The sequence below is a fragment of the Bubalus bubalis genome, chromosome 9 (assembly GCF_019923935.1).
Source record: "Bubalus bubalis isolate 160015118507 breed Murrah chromosome 9, NDDB_SH_1, whole genome shotgun sequence".
Lineage (NCBI taxonomy): Eukaryota > Metazoa > Chordata > Mammalia > Artiodactyla > Bovidae > Bubalus > Bubalus bubalis.
Window position 1 is genome coordinate 95,911,737 of NC_059165.1, and position 20,481 is coordinate 95,932,217.

The window sequence follows — 20,481 nt, forward strand, 5'->3', positions numbered from 1 at the left end:
CCACTCTGGACTGGGGACCCTGCGGCAGTAGGAAGCATGGGCAGGGGTGGGTGGGGATGCCTGAGGCCGAGGCAACAACAGACGGCTAAGCTGCAGGAGGTGGGCTGCGAGTGGCTGGGGCTGGCTGGGAAGAGAAAGCACTGTGCCCCCTAGGGTGGGGTGAGGCTCCCATGCCTCCCCTGCGGATGGATCTCAAGAAGGCCTTCATCCTGTCTACTCTGCCCTGTCCCCAGGCCCACCATATTGTCACAGGGCCACCTGGAAGTGAGCTCTGAGCCTCAGGGACCATGAAGGCAGAGGTGGCCACAGAGCACCCAGGGACCTCTGCACCGCAGAGATGTCCCTGCCTAGGCTGTGACCCATGAGACGCCACCTGGCAGCCCTTGCTAAGGCCCAGGGCATAGATGATTCTCTCCCTAGGATCACGAGTCAGCACCTGGGAGTCTTGTGGCCGCCAGGGAGCAGGCAGAGACTGTCAGCCCAAACAAGGTGACCGACTCACCCTGGTTTGCCCAGGAGGCCCCTAGGCTGAGCACTAACAGTCTCGGGGGTGCCCTCAGTCCCAGACAAAGTGGGACAGCAGGTCTCCAGACTCAGGCCCAAGGCCATCCCACATAGGACCCAGGAAGGAACCCCTGCACCTGGCAACCATGCCCAGCTCCGGAGCTGCGTAGGGGTCTGTCCACGACAACCCTCTCTCCCCAGGGGGAGTGTAAGGCCTGTCTTGTCTTAGCCCAGGCCCAGAGTGGGTGCTTCTAAACTTCACCCATTGACTGATAGGTGGGGGGAGACAGGGGCAGAGGCCATGCTTGCTGGGTGCTCCCCAGAGGAGATACCCTCACCTGGCGAGGCCCTTGCACTCCCAGGCCCAGCCTTGTCCCCACAGGGGCAGATGGGCCCCTCCCCCTCCCCCTCTGTGGCCTGGCTTGCCTGCCCCCACCCTCGGTCAGCTGAGGTCAGAGCCGGCAGATGGGGCCCCTGACTGGCTCTGGGGCATGTGGCAAGGGCTGTGGCCATGTTGGGAATGGCATATCTGAGCCTCGGGGTCTGGAGAAGCACTGAGCCCCCAAGTCCCTTTGCCCTCGAGCCACCCTGAGAACTGCTTGTGCAGGAGCCCAAGAGGACTCAGAGACAAAAATCTCCCCCCTGGGGAACAGCAAGCTGCTGGTGGCAGACATAGGTGCTAAGTCTAGAGCAAGAAGGGGCAATCGGGCCTTCTCATCCAAGCAATTTGTGCTGAAGGGACTGGGCTCAGAAAAAGGAGGGGGGCAGGACTAGGGTCAGCTGGGGAGACAGAGAGGCAGGCAGGCTTCCCATGCTCCAGGGCACAGGCATGCTGGGGGCAGAAGGAAAGGCTGCCAGGGATGGCATGGGCAGCAGGCAAGCGGGGCAGCAGAGCCCACCTCCTCCCGGGTGAGAGGTCTGGGCAGGGATGAGAATTGCGGCTGGGAGATCCAGGTGCCACAGCCATGCACAAGGCAGAGCTGGGCTTCATGGCTGGGGGTGTGGAATCTAGTGGGAAAAGAATGACTAAACCTCAGGGTGTGGGTGTAGAGAGAAACATAGCCCTGGTCTGTCTGGAGGAAGGAAATCATTCAAGTTCAAAGGGCACTGGGGGAGGTGGGGCTGTGACACACAGGGAAAGCGGGAACCAAGCGTCCAAGGGTGATCCGTTCCTCCTGTGGCCGCGCCAACCATGCCAAGCTTTGGGGTCTTTCTGGATCTTCCACACCCTAGTACAGGGTCAGCTCAGCTACTTGAAAGGCCCTGGGATCACCAGCGGGGCGGCCGTAGGCCTGCTTAGTGTGGTGGGAGAGTAGCCGGGAAAAGGAAGGCTCAGTGAGGGCCTTGATCTCCAGGGTGGAGAGCTCCCCAAAGGGCGGGCACCTTGAAAAGAGCTCAGCTCTCAGATGTGAGCAGTGCTTGCTCACTGCTGGTCTGGGCTGGGCCACACACAGACAGGAGGTGATACCTAAAACAGGGATGGCAAATACTATTCACCAATCCATGGGTGGCACTCTGGGCACAGGGGGAAAGGATACTAGGATCAATTAGTGATGTCTACCATCAGCAAAGAGACGGGGCAAGAGGAACAGCCTAATCAGTCATCATATCTGCTATGGAGGTGGGAAGAGATTGGCAGCATCCAGGAGAGAGTCCCCCAATCAATTAGCCATGTCTGTCATGGGGATGGGAAGGGTGTCATGTGCAAAGCTATCACATGGGGAAAGAAAAAATTCCTTAACTAGTTCATCATATCTCTCACATGCTTCGCAAAAAAAAAAAAGCCAGGATTGATTAGTGATGTCTGCCAGGGGCACATTAGAGGGGCGAGGCAGGAGGGAAAGAGTGCTGGATCGGTTAGTAATGTCTGCCTTGAGTGCAGGCGGGGGACATTTCTGCAGGGTGTTGTCTGCAAACAGAGCAGTGGCAGTGGCAAGGACAAGCTCTCTAGCAGGGCTTGAACAAAATCTTCCCTGGCCAGAGGTGTGATGGGAGGAAGGCCTGGGGTGTTAGCTGAGTATTTGCCATCCCTGACCTATAGGAAATGAGGAAAATGTGTCCAGAACGGGCTGGAGGGGTGGGTGCTGGAGGCAGGCAGTGGGCAGGTTAGTGTCTGTGTGAGTCAGCTCACGCCCAGGGCAACAGTCTGGCATGCAGTGGCCATGGCAGGGGATTTTTTTTTTTTTTTAGGTTAGCTGGATTTTTAGTGGTTCTGTAATTTTTTTGGGGGGGAGGGGGCGGAATATTATAGGATGGCAGCATCTCCACCACCACCAAGTTCTCTAACGTTTGCTACCACACTAAGTGAGTACTTACCAAGATCTCCCCCTTTGAAAATGCAAAGTTAGGGTTGTGGGTAAATCAAAGAAGAGCAGGCGGAAGAAAAGAGACGTAAGGGACGTGAGGGGATGGAGAAAAAGCAGGAAAAGCACAAAAACGAGGAGAGAGAAGAGCAAGGGGAGAGAAAACAGCAAAAGAAAAAAAAATTACATGCTATTAATTATATTCATGGTGTTAATATTTAATTCATTATCATCTCCCGAAACGAAAAAGCAACAACATATGAATTACTTACGGCAAGCGCAAAAAAAATCATGCAGGGGTTACATCCCTTCTTTCCAGAGGGCTCTGTCATCGTGCGTGATGAACAGCAGCACCCCCACCCCCACCCCCACCCGGTGTGGAGAAGGCAGGGGACACTGGCAGAAATTTTTGCAAAGATGATGTGTTTTCTTAAGCAGGGGGAAAAAAGGGGGAGGCCACTTAATACTGGCATATATAAAGCTATCCTTATTTCACAAGGCCTCTGGTTAGAGTATGACATCAAGGCAGAGAATCCCTCAAACAGTTCTGGGTTTCCCCAGATATGAGGCTGAAAGCACCTCCAGGTGCTCCAAAACTGCTGATCACAACCAGCCCCCTGCCCACTCCTGGCCCTCTTCCACAGCCTCCAAGTCTCTGGGGCTGGGGCAGGAACCCAATTTTCCTACAGACACCAGGGGGACTGGGTGGCCTCTCTCCTTAGTGTCAAGTTCTAGCCATGGCCTTGGATGGCAGATAGGGCCTTCTGCATGTGAGCAGTTTGGCCCCAGACCCTGCCAGAGCTGCACTCAAAGATCTATTTCCCAAATTGTCAAAACCTAAGTGGATATGAGAGGCTGGGAGTGGGATGTGGTGGGGGGTTCTGGCGGGACAGGCTCTGAGCCAGGCGCCATCACTGGGCGTGGTGGTCCTTGAGTGCCCTCCCGCCCTCAAGGGAGGAGCTGCAGGCCACAGCAGGGTAGGCTACCTGGTTGGGGACGGCTCTCTTCTTATTCAGCTGTGTGCTCCTCTGCTGGGCGCTGAAACCGAAAAAACAGAGAGGGTTTATGCGGCGGGACGCCCAGAGGGATGAGGAGCGAGAGAGACACAGGGCAAAAGGCCCTGTGGCCCCGGTAGGGTTCTCTCCCTAAAGGAAGCCAATGGACAAGCTCTGGGCAGAGGCAGAAAGAAACCCCCTGTATATAAAGGGCCGCCCAAGGAAAGAGTGCAGGCTTGTGGAATGAACAAGAACATGTAGCGAGTTAACCCATGACTTCTCAGCCCTGATCTTGGCCACTCTTGAGAGTGCCAGCTATTTCTAAAAGTCACTGGGTCCTGGAGCCTCCAAGAGGGGCTATGGGAGGCTGGATTCCCAGGTGGCTGGGAGGTAGCCATGCTGGCTTCAAAATACTTTCAGTGTTTGGGGGTCAAACTTGAGGCTTCTTCCTGCTTTCTCCTCCTATTCCTGACCCAGCACCAGGTCCTGAACAGCTCCAGCACAGGGCCGCCCAGCCTAGGAGATCAGACTGTGGTTCAATATATTTACTACTAATATAATGACTTTTTCTCTGGGCCCTATTTTAAGTGTTTAGAGGATATTGAGAAAGCACCCCAGAACTTCTAAGCACAGGAAGGTTGATCAATGGTGTCTGAAGACACAAAACTAAGCCATTCAGTGTCTGCGTGATGCTGAGGTCCCAGATATGCTACTTCCTGAGGGCTTCCTGGGTCTCACCCATGCCTGGCAGCCCCCTTGGCTGCCTTTTTCAATTGCCTTCACCCAATCAGAGATTTGCTACTGCCTCAGTGCGTGTGCATGCACGCATGTGTGCACAGGAGTGTCACAGGGAAAGTCCAAAGTCTTCCCCTTGGCCTGCAGGCCCCTCTGGCAATGAGGCCTTGGCCTCCCCGTGCTTACACTTCTCAGGCATCCTTCCCTATCTTTACTGCTCTCTGGCCCCCTCCATCCCCATCACCTGGCTGTCATGACTTCTTTGGAAAGGTCTCCTCTCCCACAGCCCCTCCTCTTGCCCTCCTTTCCACATCTCATCTTCCTATGAGAACCGGCTTAACAGCGTGCTCCCAGCCTGTGGACTCTGAAAGGGCAAGGCCCATGTCCTAGTCCAAAGGCCCCGCACAATGCTCCATGGCTATTCTGGGAGCCCCTGAGATGTCCCACCCAGGGCTGGGGCCTGGGCCGGGAGGAGCCTGGCACCCTGGGCCCCGCCCCCAGCCAGGTCAGCCCCCGTTCACACACCAGGGAAAAGGCACACAGCAGGCAATACCCACCCGGTCACCAGCTGCTCAGTATAGTAACAGCTGGGGGAAGTGGGAAGGCCCAGGAATCCAGAGGAAAGAGTGAAGTGGTCAAAGGAAAAACACGAGAGATTGTGAGAAGGAACTGTGGATGAAGTGTGAGAAGCAGAGACATCAAGGTGAGGAGAATAGCAGCAACCCAAAGAGGGGGACCGGCATTTTCAGTCCAGCCTCAGGGGCAGCTCCCGGCCAGGGCCCCCAGTTCTCCCCCAGCAGGGACAGCGCAGCAGGAGACCCTCAGCTCATATGGGCTGGGGGACCACCTTCTGATAATGCCCCCAGTTCACTCATCCACTCATTCATTCATTCACTCCACTCACTGACCACGTGCCCACAAGACAACAGCTGAGTGCACTGATAAATGCCTACCCAGCAGACACCTGGATAGAAGACCCTCTTACCTAGCCTGCTAGCCTAAGTCTGGGCTCTGCAGGGCCTGACTCCCTAAGAAGCCTCCCTGTATCTCTAAGGCCAGGCCACAAGGCTACCCTCTGGACTCCCCTGGGCCATGCCCAGCTCCCACCCTGGCCTGACCACACCATATCTTAACTGCCTGGGTGCACGTCTCTCTCTGCCACAGGACCTTCCATTAAGGGTGAGGACCTGGGTCTATGCTTGTTCTCTGCTGTAGCACAGGGCCTAGCATAGAGAAAGTACACCAGCAATATTTGCTAAACAAACACAGGAGGCTGGCTACCAGCCACCTGTTATTCTACTAGGCTCTGGAAAGAAGACTTTTGTGAGCCATCAGAACAACCTGTGTGACACATAAGCTTGCTGAGGCAAGGGCCCAGAGGCCACCAGCATTTAGTCTTCCATTCTGCAGAAATCAGAGCTCCCTGCTCTGAGCCCTTGTCTGGGTGCCCTGGAAGGTTCTGGTTTTCAGTCTACAGCGTGTGAACAGAAGCCATGCAAATCCTGGCAGCATTTCCTAAAGGGCAGCCTCTGGAGCCCTGAGCCCCTGAGATGCTAAGGAAAAGGACCCAGTGAGTATGGGGGAGCCTGGGAAAGCTGCATGTGAGTTGATACAAGGCTCTGAGAAGTCCTGCAGGAAGGGAAGCACTGAACACTGGTTAGTCTTGCCCTTTTCTGAAGGGTCTGGTCATAGGGCTGTCCTGTCCTCCTTAAACTAACAACAGGGGTGTGCCACCAGAGGCGCACTGGGGACAAGACTGGAGGTTGCTGTTAGCCTAAGATGTTCTCCAATTGCCCCTCGCTTCACCCAGGGAGCCCTGACAGAGAGACCCTTGGGCCTCGGCCCACTGGGGGAATCCCGTTCAACTGCCTCTCTCAGGGCCTGACTCTGATGGGGGACACTGGTGCCGCCCCACCAGCTGATGTCTTGAAAAATACATACTTGGCAAATCCAATGAAGTCCTCATGGTTGGTGTTGATGTAGGACTGCTCAATGTCAATCAGAAGAAGAATCTGGGGGGAAAGTTGAGGGGGGTTGCCGTGAGTACAGAGCCAAGCCAGAGAGGAGCTGCAGTCGGAGCAATCCCCATACCCACCAGCAGGGGGAGCTGGAACTGCACCATTTCCAGGCAGGGCAACCACCCCCTTCCCATAGTCTGGGGACCATTGGCATGGAACAGTGGGTGTGGATGCTTCCAGACTCCAAGGCCTCACACTCGAGAAAGACTGGGCCAACAGAGCATTGTGGTGGTCATAAGGGCGGCCTCTGAGGCGTGGACCAAGGCAGTAAGGCCCCATGGCAAAGGTTTAAACGAGTCACAGTATGTCGTCTCATTTAGAGTAGCGCCGGTTGGGAAGATCTCCCGGAGAAGGGAATGGCGACCCACTCCAGGATTCTTGCCTGGAGAACTCCACGGACAGAGGAGCCTGGTGGGCTGCAGCCCATGGGGTCCCAAAGGGTCAGACACAGCTGAGCAACTAACACTTTCACTTTTTTGGCTTAAGTGCCTCATTAAAACAGCAAAGGAGGGAACTGTAGTCAAAATCCTGTGATAAACTGTCATGGGAAAGAATATGGAAAATGACCTATATGTATAACTGAATCATTTTGCTGCTTGGTAGAAATCACCACAACATCGTAAATCAACTACAGTTCTTTAAAATTAAAAACAAACAGCAATGGTAATTAGGTCAGGTAAGGACATTAACATGAAACACAAAGACACACACCAGCCAGCCAGGATGTCATCTCAGATAAGGTACCAGCCCTCAAACAGTCCCGGCCCTTGCTGTCACTCCGCTGTGCTTCTGAACCCTCAGGGATAGAGCGGGCCAGGCACGCGCATTTTGGGGACAAATGAGCTAGTTTCTTCTCCACCAATGTCAAGGGGAGAGGGACCGTTCTCAATTAGGTGCTTCCACAGCCAGATAGAACAGGTGGGTTTATTTCAGTTCCAGTTTGAATAAACAGCTGCCAAACTCCTGGGATAAACCATCATGGAAAAGAATATATATGTGTCTGTGAATAAACATATATACATAAAAGAATGCATGAAAGTGAAAGTGTTAGACACTCACTTGTGTCTGACTCTTTGCGACCCCATGGACTGTAGCCTCTGCCAGGCTCCTCTGTCCATGGGATTCTCCAGACAAGAATACTGGAGTGGGTTGCCACTTCCTACTTCAGGGGATCTTCCCAACCCAGGGATGGAACCCAAGTTTCCTGCACTGCAGACAGGTTCTTAACCATCGGAGCCAAATGATGTATATATATGTATAACTGAGTCACTTTGCTGTACAGCAGAGATTGACAGAATGTTGTAAATCAATGACAGTTCAATTTTTTAAAATGTGGCAAATCCTAAAAAAAAAGAGAGAGAGAGAGAGAAAGAAAGAGATAACAGCAGACTGGGAAGAGGTGGTGGGTGGGGGAAATGACCCAGATCAGACGTTGGGCCACATGAAAACAGACCGACAGCCCCGGGCTGAGCAGGTGACAGGTGAGCCTTGGACTGTGGTTGTGAGGCTGGCCTACTCTCTACCTTCAGGTGTGCTTGCACGGTCTTTGCAAGACAATGTGAAAACAGATAAAGCACCCAAAGGTGTTCCGCTGGGTGAATGCTGACAAGCAGGCTGTGGTCCACCCCTGCCATGAACAACCACTCAGCTGTCCAAGGAGACACTGGCAACACTGCAAACATCAGCGCTGAATCTCAAGAGCATGGCGCCACATGGGGGGAGACAGAGTCAAGAGGCTACCACAGCAGGAGTCTGTTCACATGGCATCCTGGAGAAGGCAAGCAGAGGAGCAGCAGCCGGGTGGTCGCCAGGGCCTGAGGCGTGGGGAGGCACCGACCACGGGGCTCAACGATGGGAATTCAGGGGTGGCGGCAGAACCATTCTGTGTGTGGAGAGAAGTGGGGGTGACCTTGCTCCATGTTGCTTTTAGTTGATCAGTTGTGTCTGACTCTGCAGCCCCATAGTCCAGCAGGCTCCTCTGCCCATGGGATTTCTCAGACAAGAATACTCTAGTGGGTTGCCATTTCCTTCTCCAGTGGATCTTCCCGACCCAGGGATCAAACCCATGTCTCCTGCACTGCCAGGTGAGTTCTTTACCACTGAGTCACCACCAGGGCAGACCACCTTGCTGTACGCATTTGTCAAAACTCAGTTAACTGCATAACCAAGATGTGCTGCACATAAGTTACAACTACATCACACAAGAGCCAGTACCTGGTCTTTGGTCCTCCCCTCCCGTTCCCGGATGTAAGTGGTGACGATGCGTTCCGTTTCCTCTCGCAACCGCGGGTAGGAGCTGAGCTGGGGGAAAGCAGAGTGGTGATGTTGGTGGGGTCCTCGCGGGCGGGGGGTGGGCACATGATGTGAGCCAAATGGAGAGCATGGCTGGGGGGCTGACATGGGGCAGACCCACCGAGACCCCACCCTGCTCCTATCTCAGAGCTGCTGCAGCTATGAGACAAGAAGGGGCGGTGGGGGGACGGTGGGCCAGAGAGCCTGAGTGGATGCCCACGCATACACAGAGACACTTTTCAGAGAATGCGGTTCTGAGGTGGCAAGTGGCAGAGAAAGCGAGTGACAGCCATCCACCTGCCTCGGAGTGCTGGGTGAGAGCAAGGACACAGTGGAATCAAAGCCCCTGGGTCACCAGGGCAAGGGACAGCATCTGGGCCATCTACCTCAGAGGCACTCCCTTGGCAGAAAACCATGCCCAAGCATCTTGCCTTAAGGATCCAGTCCTCCGACACCCCCACTGCCCTGGCCTTTGCAGTGGCAACCAAACCAATGCACAGAAGCCCACCTTTCACAGTTTGCGCAAAGTCCATGAGTTGGAGGAAAAAAATTTTTTTTTTTTTGGTCACACCACATAGCTTGTAGGATTTTAGTTTCCCAATCAGGAATCAAACACGAGTCCCCTGCAGCAGAGTCACAGTCCTAACCACTGCGCCACCAAGGAATTCTGAAAATTTCTTCAATGCTGGTGATATAAGAATATGCAGATCAGCACACCAGCAAAGTGTTTTATTGCCTCAGTGTTGGTTTGAAAACCCCCCTTCTCAAAGCAGTCCAGTGTTGGGCACAGACTCTGATCCCTGCTGCGGGTGAGTAAGCGCATCTGGCAACATCGAAGGCCTTCCAGCCCCGCTGGAGGCCCAAATTGCAAAGGTGGACCCCACGTGTGCTTGGACTACCCCCTTGGGTCAGCCGAGGCAAAGCCGAGATGTCGCCAAGCAGCCGCTGGAAGAGGGTTCCTGCCGAGGCAGAGTTTCCTAGCTGCTTGGGTGAACACTCAATGATGGGAAGGAGAAGATGGGGAACAGATGCGTAGGTGAGAAAAACGAAACCTTCTGTTACCTTCTCGGCACACTTTTTAATGACCGTGGCCAGTTCTGAGACCACGAGGTCAACACACTTCAAACTCGGCTCTTTGAGTTTTACAATCTGTTTTTTCACAATGGCTTCAAAGGCCATGTCGGGGGTGAAGAGCCCCGTCCTGGGTCATGCGGAGGGCGGGACGAGGTAGAAAGACACCCGGGGGCAGTGCAGGCCACACACGCAGGACGGGAGACAGAGAGAGAAGAAACAAGAGTCAGCTGGTTAGTGACATGCACGGAGGAGCCTGTGCCCGCATTTGCCCCAGAAGCTGCTTCGGATCAGGAGGCGTCCTGGGTCCGAGGGGTGGGCAGGGTTTGATTATATAAAAGTGGTACGGGTCAGAGCCAACATCCGAACAGCTAAGAGGGTGTGGAGGCCTTGAATTTTTTTATGTGTGAATATCTCCGAACTGTTGGGGTTTCTTTCCCCTCCCTGTTTCAATCGAAGAAGCTTAGGAAGCAAATGTGGGCTTTTCCAGACTGAGAACAGAAGAATCAAACAGAAACTCCTGCCACGGAAGGCCGACCCAGAGCTCCTCGGCCATGGTGGACGTGCAAGCACAAACCACCCACCAGGAAGCACTTCAGCTGTCTGGCCAAAGCGTGCGGCCCAGGGAACCAGGCCGGCGAGGGCGCCGATGTGTCCTGTTCGAGTGGGGGCAGCGGCCAGTGAACACCAGCACACAAGTGCAGGTGACTTAGGGGATCTGAGGACTGGAGACCTGGGGGAACAGCCCCGCTCCTGGGGAGGGGTGGGGAAGCTGTAGAAGCCATCAGGGACCAAGCCCAAGCCTTGGCGCTCGTTATGTGGGTGGTGTTCGGGCCTTTCTTGGCTGGCTCCAGGAAAGCCTGAGGGCACCAGGCACTTGTCAAGAAGGAGTGAGGGGCAGGGAGGTTCAGGGAGCCTGGCCTCCAGCAGGTGACTCAAGGTCCCTCTCTGCTCCCCAGAAGACAGCAAAGCGACAGCCCAACGGAACCCCCATCAGACACATGCTAAGCTTGGTATCAGGGTCCCAGGGAGCCCTGCCCACCAGTCTGTGGAGACTGGAGGCCTGGCCCCCCCGGGCTGCACCCAGGCCAAAACACTCCCGCCCCAGCCTCTGGGAAGAGGCCACATTCTTGGAAACTGAGGCAATCTGGTAAGGGGGTGGGGGGTTGGGGAGACCAGCGGGGCAAAGGCTGAGCAGCACTGGGAGCCTGATACCAAGCACCCATAGCCCCGTTTCCACAAGGCCAGGAGTCACCCTGCCAAGGGTCCAATACCTTACTGGTACACTGCCTAACTGTATTGATTAGCTCCTGGATAACCAGGTCGACACATTTCAGACAGGGCTCTTTCAGCTTGACGACCTGCTTTTTCACAATGGCCTCGAATGCCAAGTCCGGGGTGAAGAGCCCGGTCCTAAAAGCATCCGAACCCGGGGGCAGGGGAGATAAGTCGGAGAGAAACAAAGCATGGTCAGCAATCTCACAGGCACGGGCCAGGTTCCTGGGACAGCCAAGGTCATGGCAGGTCAGGGGGTCAGATGCCTGCGTCTGCTACCTGGAACCCCCCACCCAGGGCGATCTGAGGACCCCATGGCCATGCGAGACTGGACCAAGGGAGCTGTGACTTTTGTTGCAAAATGGTGGGGACCCAGGAGGTTCACAGGGCCCCCGTGACAGGGACAAATAAATGCTGGGTTCCTATGACCCAGTGCCACAGCTCTGACTCCGTCCGCACCCCCACCGCCCGCCCCAGGCAAATGTGCAGTGAGCTTTCTGCCTTGGCTGGTGACTGGGCCCTTGAACCAATGCTGAACACTGGGCAGCAGAAAGCCCTGGGGCCTTCAAAAGACAAACAGAACTAAGCACATCCACCTCGAGTTCCCTTGGAGACCCAGAGGGAGAGACTTACAGCTACTGCAACCCCCACCCCTGCTTCAGTCCTCACATTTGGGGTACCCAGAGGTTCAGGGAGACTGACTGGCCCTAGCGTGGCACCATGGAGATGGAGGGAACATGGCGCCTCCCCCCGTGGAACTTGCCTGACTCCGTGGATATTTTTAATGGCGTAGCTGATCTCCCGTCTTAAGTCTTTCTCATCGAACTCCATCTGAGAAAAGACAAACCAAACACATGCAAAGAGGTACCTGGGGGACCCCCCCAAAATTCAGGTCTGTATCTGGGGAATGTTACCTCCTGTGCACCATTTGTAGTCACACGGTAGGATATTTGATTGGTCAAAAATGTTTAAAAACGTTAAAACTCAGTTTCAGCAAGGATGCTCTGAAACTAACACTCTTGCTCTGTTCGAAGAAAAATCGACTTATACACACATTCTTCTGGGCTATGTGGCAGGACAAATTAAAAACCTTTAAAAACATACTTCTACTACCACCAATTAGTTTTAAGTGCTCTGGGAATTTATCTTGAGCAATGAATCAACAATTAGCTACATCCCCAAAACAATCTATAAGTGTTCAAAAAATGTGCAATGCACCTAAATACCCCCAAATGGGAGACTGGTTAAAAAAGAAGATAGTGTTTTGCCATTGATGGTGCATGAAATGTATACACTAATTTGGAATGATGGCAATTATGTGAAAAAAGCATATAAAGAAGCATAATTTGTTCTTTTCTCCTTTCAGCTTTTGTTCTTCTTTGAAAAGAACGTGACTGGTTTTTATAAAGATGGTATGTGCTCACTGTAAAACCTGTACAACTTCCAGCAATTAAAACAAAAAGAAAAATCTCTTAATTCCAGTAGCCAGAGCTGACATTTTGTGAATATCCTTGCACATCTGTCTCTGCAAAGACACCCATCTCAATGTGTGTGTATGATTTCATATGAAGGATGTTATTTATAACAACTGTTATGTTCTGGTACCCAGGCTGGCTCCATAGTCTTTTTCCCTTTCAACAGGGACATTTTCCCAGGTGAATTTACCTGTATGTTCTATGTATTTTGCAAAGAGCATGTATTCAAAGGAAAATGTTGGAGCTTTTCATATGACTCTGCTGGAAATCACTAAGCTCAGAGAAGGAGGCCCGTGGGGTCTACAGGTGGGAGCTCAAGACCTCACAGCCTGGGAGGAAACCAGGTTCAAGGTCAACTGAGCAGATTGGTCAAGGTTGAGCAGAGAGCCCAGCCCGCGCAGCGCTACCTTCACCAGCTCGAAGGGAAATCGCTCGTGGAAGATGCGATTGATCCGGGCGCCCCCAGAGAGCTCCAGTGTGTCCACCTGGTCTCCAGAGCCCTCTATCCTCTTCTCAAAGTCCACCCCAAACTGCTGGACCATCCTGTGAGGAAAGAGAAAACCTGAGTGTCAAAGCAGAGGCACTGACACGGCTCTGGAACTACGTCCCAAGTCAAGCCATGACTTACTTTCCTCCTTTTATTTTTTTGGGAACAAAATGTATGTGTGGGTCAAAAAAACAGAAAAAATCCAGGCGCTGTCGAGGGCAAGCACTCGCTACATGCCAGGCCCCCTCCATAGGCCTACTATGATCATTCACTCATTGAACTGGGGACACGAGGGGCAGTTATCACTCCCTTTTGCAAGAGTGAGGTGTGGGAGAGGGGGGATCACAGTTCAGCAACCTCTGCCCTGAGGTTTGGCCTAATGCTGATTCTAACAGTACCTCCATGTAGGGTCACTGTAAGGGTATTTAAGGAGTTTCAAGACTTCATCAACTCAGAAAAGCCATCAATCTCAAAATGTACTATTAGCCTGGACACCTGACAAAAAAAGAAACATTCTGCCAATGAAGAGTGCTACTGCTAAGTAGCTTCAGTCGTGTCTGACTCTGTGCAACCCCATAGACAGCAGCCCACCAGGCTCCGCTGTCCCTGGGATTCTCCAGGCAAGAACACTGGAGTGGGTTGCCATTTGCTTCTCCAATGCATGAAAGTGAAAAGTAAAAGTGAAGTCGCTCAGTCGTGTCCGACTCTTAGTGACCCCATGGACTGCAGCCTACCAGGCTCCTCAGTCCATGGGATTTGCCAGGCAAGAGTACTGGAGTGGGAATGAATAGTAATCCACCTGAAATTTGCTTTCAGAGAAGTGAAGATTTTTTTAGTGCACACGTAATTCATGAAAGGTGGTAAAACCACACCTGGCCCTTTAGAATGCAGCCCAGCCCTTAAAAAGTGTCTCAAGAGTATTGCTGATTAGGGCTGTGATGAAGTGAGTGGTAAGGAACTAAGATATTTATTAGTGTTATGGTTGTCTTTAACATTTCTAACTGTTTTCCCCCAGTCCTCTGCACTGTCCTAGGAATACGTTAAGGCTATATATTGTCACCCTGCTTATTTAACTCATATGCAGAGTACATCATGAGAAATGCTGGACTGGATGAAGCACAAGCTGGAATCAACATTGCCAGGAGAAATAGCAATAACCTCAGATATGCAGATGGCACCACCTTTATGGCAGAAAGTGAAGAACTAAAGAGCCTCTCAATGAAAGTGAAAGTGGAGAGTGAAAAAGTTGGCTTAAAGCTCAATATTCAGAAAACTAAGATCATGTCATCTGGTCCCATCACTTAATGGCAAATAGATGGGGAAACAGTGAAAACAGTGGGTGACTTTATTTTTCTGGGCTCCAAAGTCACTGCAGATGGTGACTGCAGCCATGAAATTAAAAGACGCTTACTCCTTGGAAGGAAATTTATGACAAGCTGAGACAGCATATTGAAAAGCAGAGACATTACTTTCCCAACAAAGGTCCATCTAGTCAAGGCTATGGTTTTTCCAGTGGTCATGTATGGATGTGAGAGTTGGACTATAGAGAAAGCTGAGTGCCGAAGAACTGATGCTCTTGGAACTGTGATGGGGGAGAAGACTCTTGAGAGTCCCTTGACTGCAAGGAGAGCCAACCAGTCCATCCTAAAGGAGATCAGTCCTGAGTGTTCATTGGAAGGACTGATGCTGAAGCTGAAACTCCAATACTTTGGCCACCTCATGCAAAGAGCTGACTTGTTTGAAAAGACCATGATGCTGGGAAAGATTGAGGGCAGGAGGAGAAGGGGATGACAGAGGATGAGATGGTTGGATGGCATCACGGACTCAATGGACATGAGTTCGAGTAGACTCCAGGAGTTGGTGATGGACAGGGAGGCCTGGCGTGCTGCAGTCCACAGGGTTGCAGAGTCTGACACGACTGAACGACTGAACTGAACTGAACTGAACTGAAGAAGCAGGTGTAGCTGGCACAAGGCAGGGTGCCCTCCCCCCATGCCTGTTCTCCCTGCAGCCTCCAGGGGGCGCCCATGAACACCTGAGTTAGGCCAGGTCCTACCAGAGCTCAGACACTCCATGGCTCCCACCATACTCAGAGCAAAAACTAAGTCCTCCCCGTGGTCTACGAGGCCCTGCAGGCCCTACCCTGTCCTGTCCTGGGCCTCCTTTCTTCCTACTCTCCCCTCACTTACTCCACTCCAGCCACATGGGCCTTCTCCAACACGCTGGATGCAATCCTGCCTCAGGGCCTTTGCACTGGCCAGCCTCCCACCCCCAGGACTGCACAGCCCCCTCCTCACCTCTTCAGGTCTCTGCCTGACTCTTCACTGACCACTTGATTTTAAACAGCACCCCAAGCCTACCCTGGCACTCTCCAGCCCCTTCCCCACTTTGACATTTTGCCATTTCACGGATTATTCACATGTTCTTATTTACTTACCTTGTTTCATCCCTCTCCCCTCCCCTTTCTGAGCACATGGGGTGTCTGCCCCACACACTGGAGCAACCCTGGTGCTCAGGACAGGGCCCAGCACACAGGAGGCTCTGGTGAAGGGTTTGCTGAACAGATAGATGGGTGGGAGCCTGTGGCTGGGAGGAGGCCCTCGAGCCTCCTGGGGGAGTGCCAGGCTGGGGGAGGGGCACGTACTGCAGCAGAGCTTTGGTCTTGCGTGTGGGGTCATCGGGCCGGAAATTCTTGTACTCCTCCACCTCCTTCTCCAGGGACAGCAGCTGGCTCTGCAGCTTGCTGCGCAGGGCCGGCAGTGATTCCCGGATGTGGTTGGTCAGTTGCTGTGGGAGAGAGGTCAGAGGTCAGCATAGGCAGGATGCTGAGAAGGGGCAGACCTGCTCCATCCCCAGCCTCATAGGACCAATGGAAACCCTGAGCAGCAGGGAAGGTGACACAGCCTGGTCCACAGCAGTGCAAGGCTGCAGACAGCCCACGGGGACCTGGGAGAGGGCAGATTAACTGGGCCGTGCACACCACGGATCAAGAGAGCAGGACCCAAGTGCTGGCCGTGAACAGCCAGTGTCACTCACTGGAGAACAAAACAAAGTCTAGGAAGGACTTCCCTGGTGATCCAGTGGTTAAAAATCTACCTTCCACTGCAGGGGTCGGGGGTTTGATCCCTGGTCAGGGAACTAAGATTCCACAGGTCGTGGGGCAACAAAGCCTGTGTGCTACAATTAAGAGCTGATGCAGCCAAATAAATAAATAAATAAAGTTTTAAAGGCTACGAAGCCACTGCAGGACCCAGGCACGGGAGGACTGACAGGCCATGGTGTATGGACAGACCACAGGAATGGGCCCTACAAACTATGACAGAAACAGTTCTCCGAAAAAAGCACAGGACACATGTAGGATGTGATCCCTTCTGAGAAGATGGGGAGAATTGAGAGCACATTTTCATCTGCACAAAGAGTGCAGGATGGTTCATGAGGGTCATGAGGACCCTGCCCGCAGACCCCCCTCTATTATTTGGTTTTTAACCATGGGGACTCGTTTGTTATTCACAAACTTTAAAAGGAGGCAGCGGTGCAGAAAAGATTAGGTATTGAGCCTTGAGATCAGCTGTTCAAGAAAAACCTAGAGACTTCCCTGATGGTCCAGTGGTTAGAACTCCTCGCTTCCACTGCAATGGGCGTGGCTTCCATCCCTGATCAGGGAACCAAAATCCGGCATGCCACATGGCATGGCCAAAACAGAAACAAGTCAGATACGGAGCAGCGGGTAAATATATTAACTGTTCAGGTGGCAACAAGGAAGATGGAAAGGATAGAACAGGAAAAGAGAGGAGGTGGGGCACATGGGATGAGCAGGCAGGAGGGAGGCCGACAGTCCAGGCACATCGGCCCCTCCAGTGTTTATGGTCTTGAGAAAGAAGCCCAGGAAGTGGTGACACGGGCGGTCTGGGGGTGGTAGTGGGGGCGCCTGTCACGGCATGGGAGGAAGTGGAACATTCACTGTATCCGGACTGTCTTTTTTAAAAATACTCTCTCAAAAGAGAAAGAGAGAAGGAATGAAAAAAATAAAAGGCATAAAATCAACTCAAACCACCAAATGGAAATGCACTGGTGCATTTTGTCCTACGAGACAAAAGAAATGACAAACTATTGAGGTAGGAGAAAGGTGTGCAGGAGCCTCACGCACTGAGGCCTGAATCTGACGGTCACCCCAAAACCCTCTGTGACCGGGGGCCCCTTCCTGGGGGAGCTGCAGGTCCCCAAGGGTGGCAGTCCACTCACTCTGGTCCCTGTCGCCTTTCTGGGGCATGACCCTGTTTAGCTCATGGGGCGATAGAGGGGCAGGGGGACCCCGTTCTGGGAAGCACCGGGATGTGGGCCCAGGCTTCCAGGAGGCCAGCTGGGCTCTCAGAGGAGGCCCCAGGCACCTGCAGGCAGTTTTACTTCCTTCCCCTCCCCCCGCCCCCTGCCCAGGCAGACCCCCACTTCCTTTCCTGCAGGGCCCCTCCCACCGGACACTCACTTCCCTGTTTGTTCTCCTGAGAGCTATGCTCTGCCTTTCCACCCTCTGCCAGCCCTCATTGCTTCCTAACACTTGAAGTGTTCCTAGCCTTCATTTGGGGATTTGTCCTGAGTCAGTGCCCCCAATCAGAAATATGCCTTCCCCTAGCACTTTCCTGGTGGTCCAGAGGTTAAGATTCTGTGCTTCCACTGCAAGGGCACAGGTTCGATCCTTGGTCAGGTAACTAAGATCCCACATGCCATGTGGTGTGGCAAAAAAAAAAAAAAAAAAAAAAGAGAAATATGCCTTTCCCCCAGGATAGGGCCCAGCTCCCCGACTGGCACTGTGTCCCACTGAGGCAGGAAGAACTTTTACATTGTTACCCTGTGGCCCCAGTACCGTAAAGCACAGAGGAGGGATAACTCATAACCCGAAGGCCACGGAGGACCACACTGCCTGCTACTCCGCAGCTACGTAACCCCACATCGGGGATCTTACTCTCAGAGAACCTGGCACGCACGCAAAACAATGCCATTAAACAGCAGCCCAATCGCTTCTCGCCTTTTGGCTAAGATCAAGTGTAAATATCAGCCCTTTATTGACTGGGAGCCTCAGAAACCAGCCACGTGGCTCTCCAAAAAGAGCCTGGCTAAACAGACGAGGACCCATGTGTTCAGGGGCTTCTACAGGGCCACAAAGAAGAGTGAAGAAGGCTTCTATAGGGACAGAGCTCCAGGAGATACTGTTGAGTTAAAAAAAAGAAAAGGAAATGGGGGGCATCCATGACTACGGATAAAGGGGGAAATGTGCTTCTCAGAAGTCTTTTCTGCATTCATGGACAGAGAGAAACTCAGGCAGTGTTAACAGTGGTGGGTGAGAGGCAGGGGGACACAGCGCTTCACTGTATTCTTTTGAATCCGCCTGCCAATGCAGGAGACAGAGGTTCAATCCCCGGTCTGGGAAGATACCACATGTCGCAGAGCAACTGAGCCCATGAGCCAGAACTACGGGCTAAGTGCTCTAGAGCCCGTGGTCCACAACAGGAGAGCCCACTGCAGTGCGAAGCCCGCGCACCACAACCAGAGAGCAGACCTCTGCTCAGCACCGTAAGAGAAAAGCCCACACAGCAACAGGGACCCAGTGCAGCCAAAAATACATCAAATAAATAAGCTACTTAAAAAAAAAAAGAATATATGTATGTATAACTGAGTTGCTTTGCTGTACAGAAGAAATCAACACAACATTGTAAATCAACTATACTTCAATAAAAATTTTAAAAAACAATGGTAACAACAGTAGTGATGGTAGTAATACCAACACTGACTCTTCTCCAGGCACTGATTCATGTTCACTGAACTCAACTCTGCTAAAATGAGTGCTGCTCTAGACTAACGCCAGCACCACTGTGGAACGCAGCTGCTTGCAGTGCACAGCCTCAGCAACCGCACAAAATCCTCACCGTACCTGATTCAGCGTCTTCTGCAGGTGCGGGGTGCCCATGCGGTCAGCTATGTGCCGGTAGGCTGGGTGGGAGAGGAAAAACTTCCTCTCGGCCGCCAGTGCTGTGCGGATGTCCTTCTTGCCCTCGATATCCTTCTGGCTGCGGTTGACCACTCCAATGTAGCCTGTGGAGAGAGAGGGTCAGGTCATTACAGCGCCAGGCAAGCCTAGGAACCCAGACGCCCACTACAGGCCAGCCATGAGGCTGGGCAATATGCAGGTGTAGACGTGGATCCTGCCCTACAGGCACTCCCAGATGAGGTGACAAGCCTCATGAGTTACTCAGAGGCAACACTGGGAATGCAAACACAGAGCGACCTAAGTGTTTGGAGGAAGGAGAGATTACATCAGCCTGGTGAGAGAGACTAGAGAGAGAACAGCTCAGGAGATGAAATCCATAATCTGAGCTTTAAAGACAGAAAACAGTATGTGAAAAAGAAGGCCAATGGGAAAAGCTAATCGTGCCAGATATTAAGACCTATTCTAAAGCGATTGTATCTGGGGACTTTCCTGGTAGTCCAGTGGTTAAGACCCTGCGCTTCCAATGTAGAGGGCACAGGTTTGACTCCTGGTCAGGGAACTAAGATCCACAAGGAGATCAAACAGTCCATTCTAAAGGAAATCAATCCTGAATATTAATTAGAAGGACTAATGCTGAAGCTCAAGCTCCAATACTTTGGCCACCTGATGCAAGGAGCCGACTCACTGGAAAAGACCCTGATGCTGGGAAAGACTGAGGGCAGGAGAAGAATGGGGTGACAGAGGATGAGATGGCTGGATGGCATCACCAACTCGACGGACATGAATCTGAGCAAGCTCTGGGAAACAGTGAAGAATAGGGGAGCCTGGTGTGCTACAGTCCATGGGGTCACAAAGAGTCAAACACAACTTAGTGACTGAACAACAACAATGGTTGGCAAAGAAACTAAGTCTGGTGGCCACCAAAATGAACTCCCTAGGGATTCATAGATTTCCACAGAAAACATAACTGGAAGTACTTAAATGAGTGGCTTTTCAAAACTACTATATTTGTGTTAAAACTGTCTGAACAGAACATAAGCAACAGTTAATTGTAAGTGTAAGAGAAGTGGGGCTTATACAGGAGGGGGTTGGGAGCCAGCTTCCGAAACGACAGTTTAAGGTACCATTTGGCAATTTTTTTTAAACACAAAAAACCATTAGCATGAGAAAACTACTTTGAAAAGAGGATCTACAATATTTGGACATAAAGGACTTGGAAGAGGACGAGGGAAGGGGGATTCAAACAGTCAGCAGCCCCAAGTGTGGACACAAGGCACCCCACCGCACAGGTGCACGAATGGGCATCGGGGGAAGCAGGAAACTTAGCCTGGTGGCCAACACGT

The 20,481-nt window shown here is 52.5% G+C and overlaps 1 protein-coding gene across 13 annotated transcripts in view; it reads right to left on the bottom strand.

Moving 5' to 3' along the window:
- DNM2 (dynamin 2) overlaps window positions 1-20,481 on the bottom strand; it is an 89,381-nt gene that overhangs the window by 19,079 nt on the left and 49,821 nt on the right. For 4 of the 13 annotated variants that reach the window (XM_044948146.2, XM_044948143.2, XM_044948141.2 and 1 more), the window contains 10 exons: window positions 19,082-19,242; window positions 15,800-15,942; window positions 13,076-13,211; window positions 11,957-12,024; window positions 11,193-11,331; window positions 8,770-8,856; window positions 6,479-6,549; window positions 5,095-5,124; window positions 3,794-3,845; window positions 2,821-2,832 (listed from right to left, as the gene is read on the bottom strand). In XM_044948146.2, coding sequence (XP_044804081.1) covers window positions 2,821-2,832; window positions 3,794-3,845; window positions 5,095-5,124; window positions 6,479-6,549; window positions 8,770-8,856; window positions 11,193-11,331; window positions 11,957-12,024; window positions 13,076-13,211; window positions 15,800-15,942; window positions 19,082-19,242 — 899 coding nt within the window. Of the gene's footprint in view, window positions 1-2,820; window positions 2,833-3,793; window positions 3,846-5,094; window positions 5,125-6,478; window positions 6,550-8,769; window positions 8,857-9,909; window positions 10,049-11,192; window positions 11,332-11,956; window positions 12,025-13,075; window positions 13,212-15,799; window positions 15,943-19,081; window positions 19,243-20,481 lie in introns of all 13 variants that reach the window. The other 9 variants (XM_044948151.2, XM_044948147.2, XM_044948145.2 and 6 more) reach the window with 6 other exon arrangements.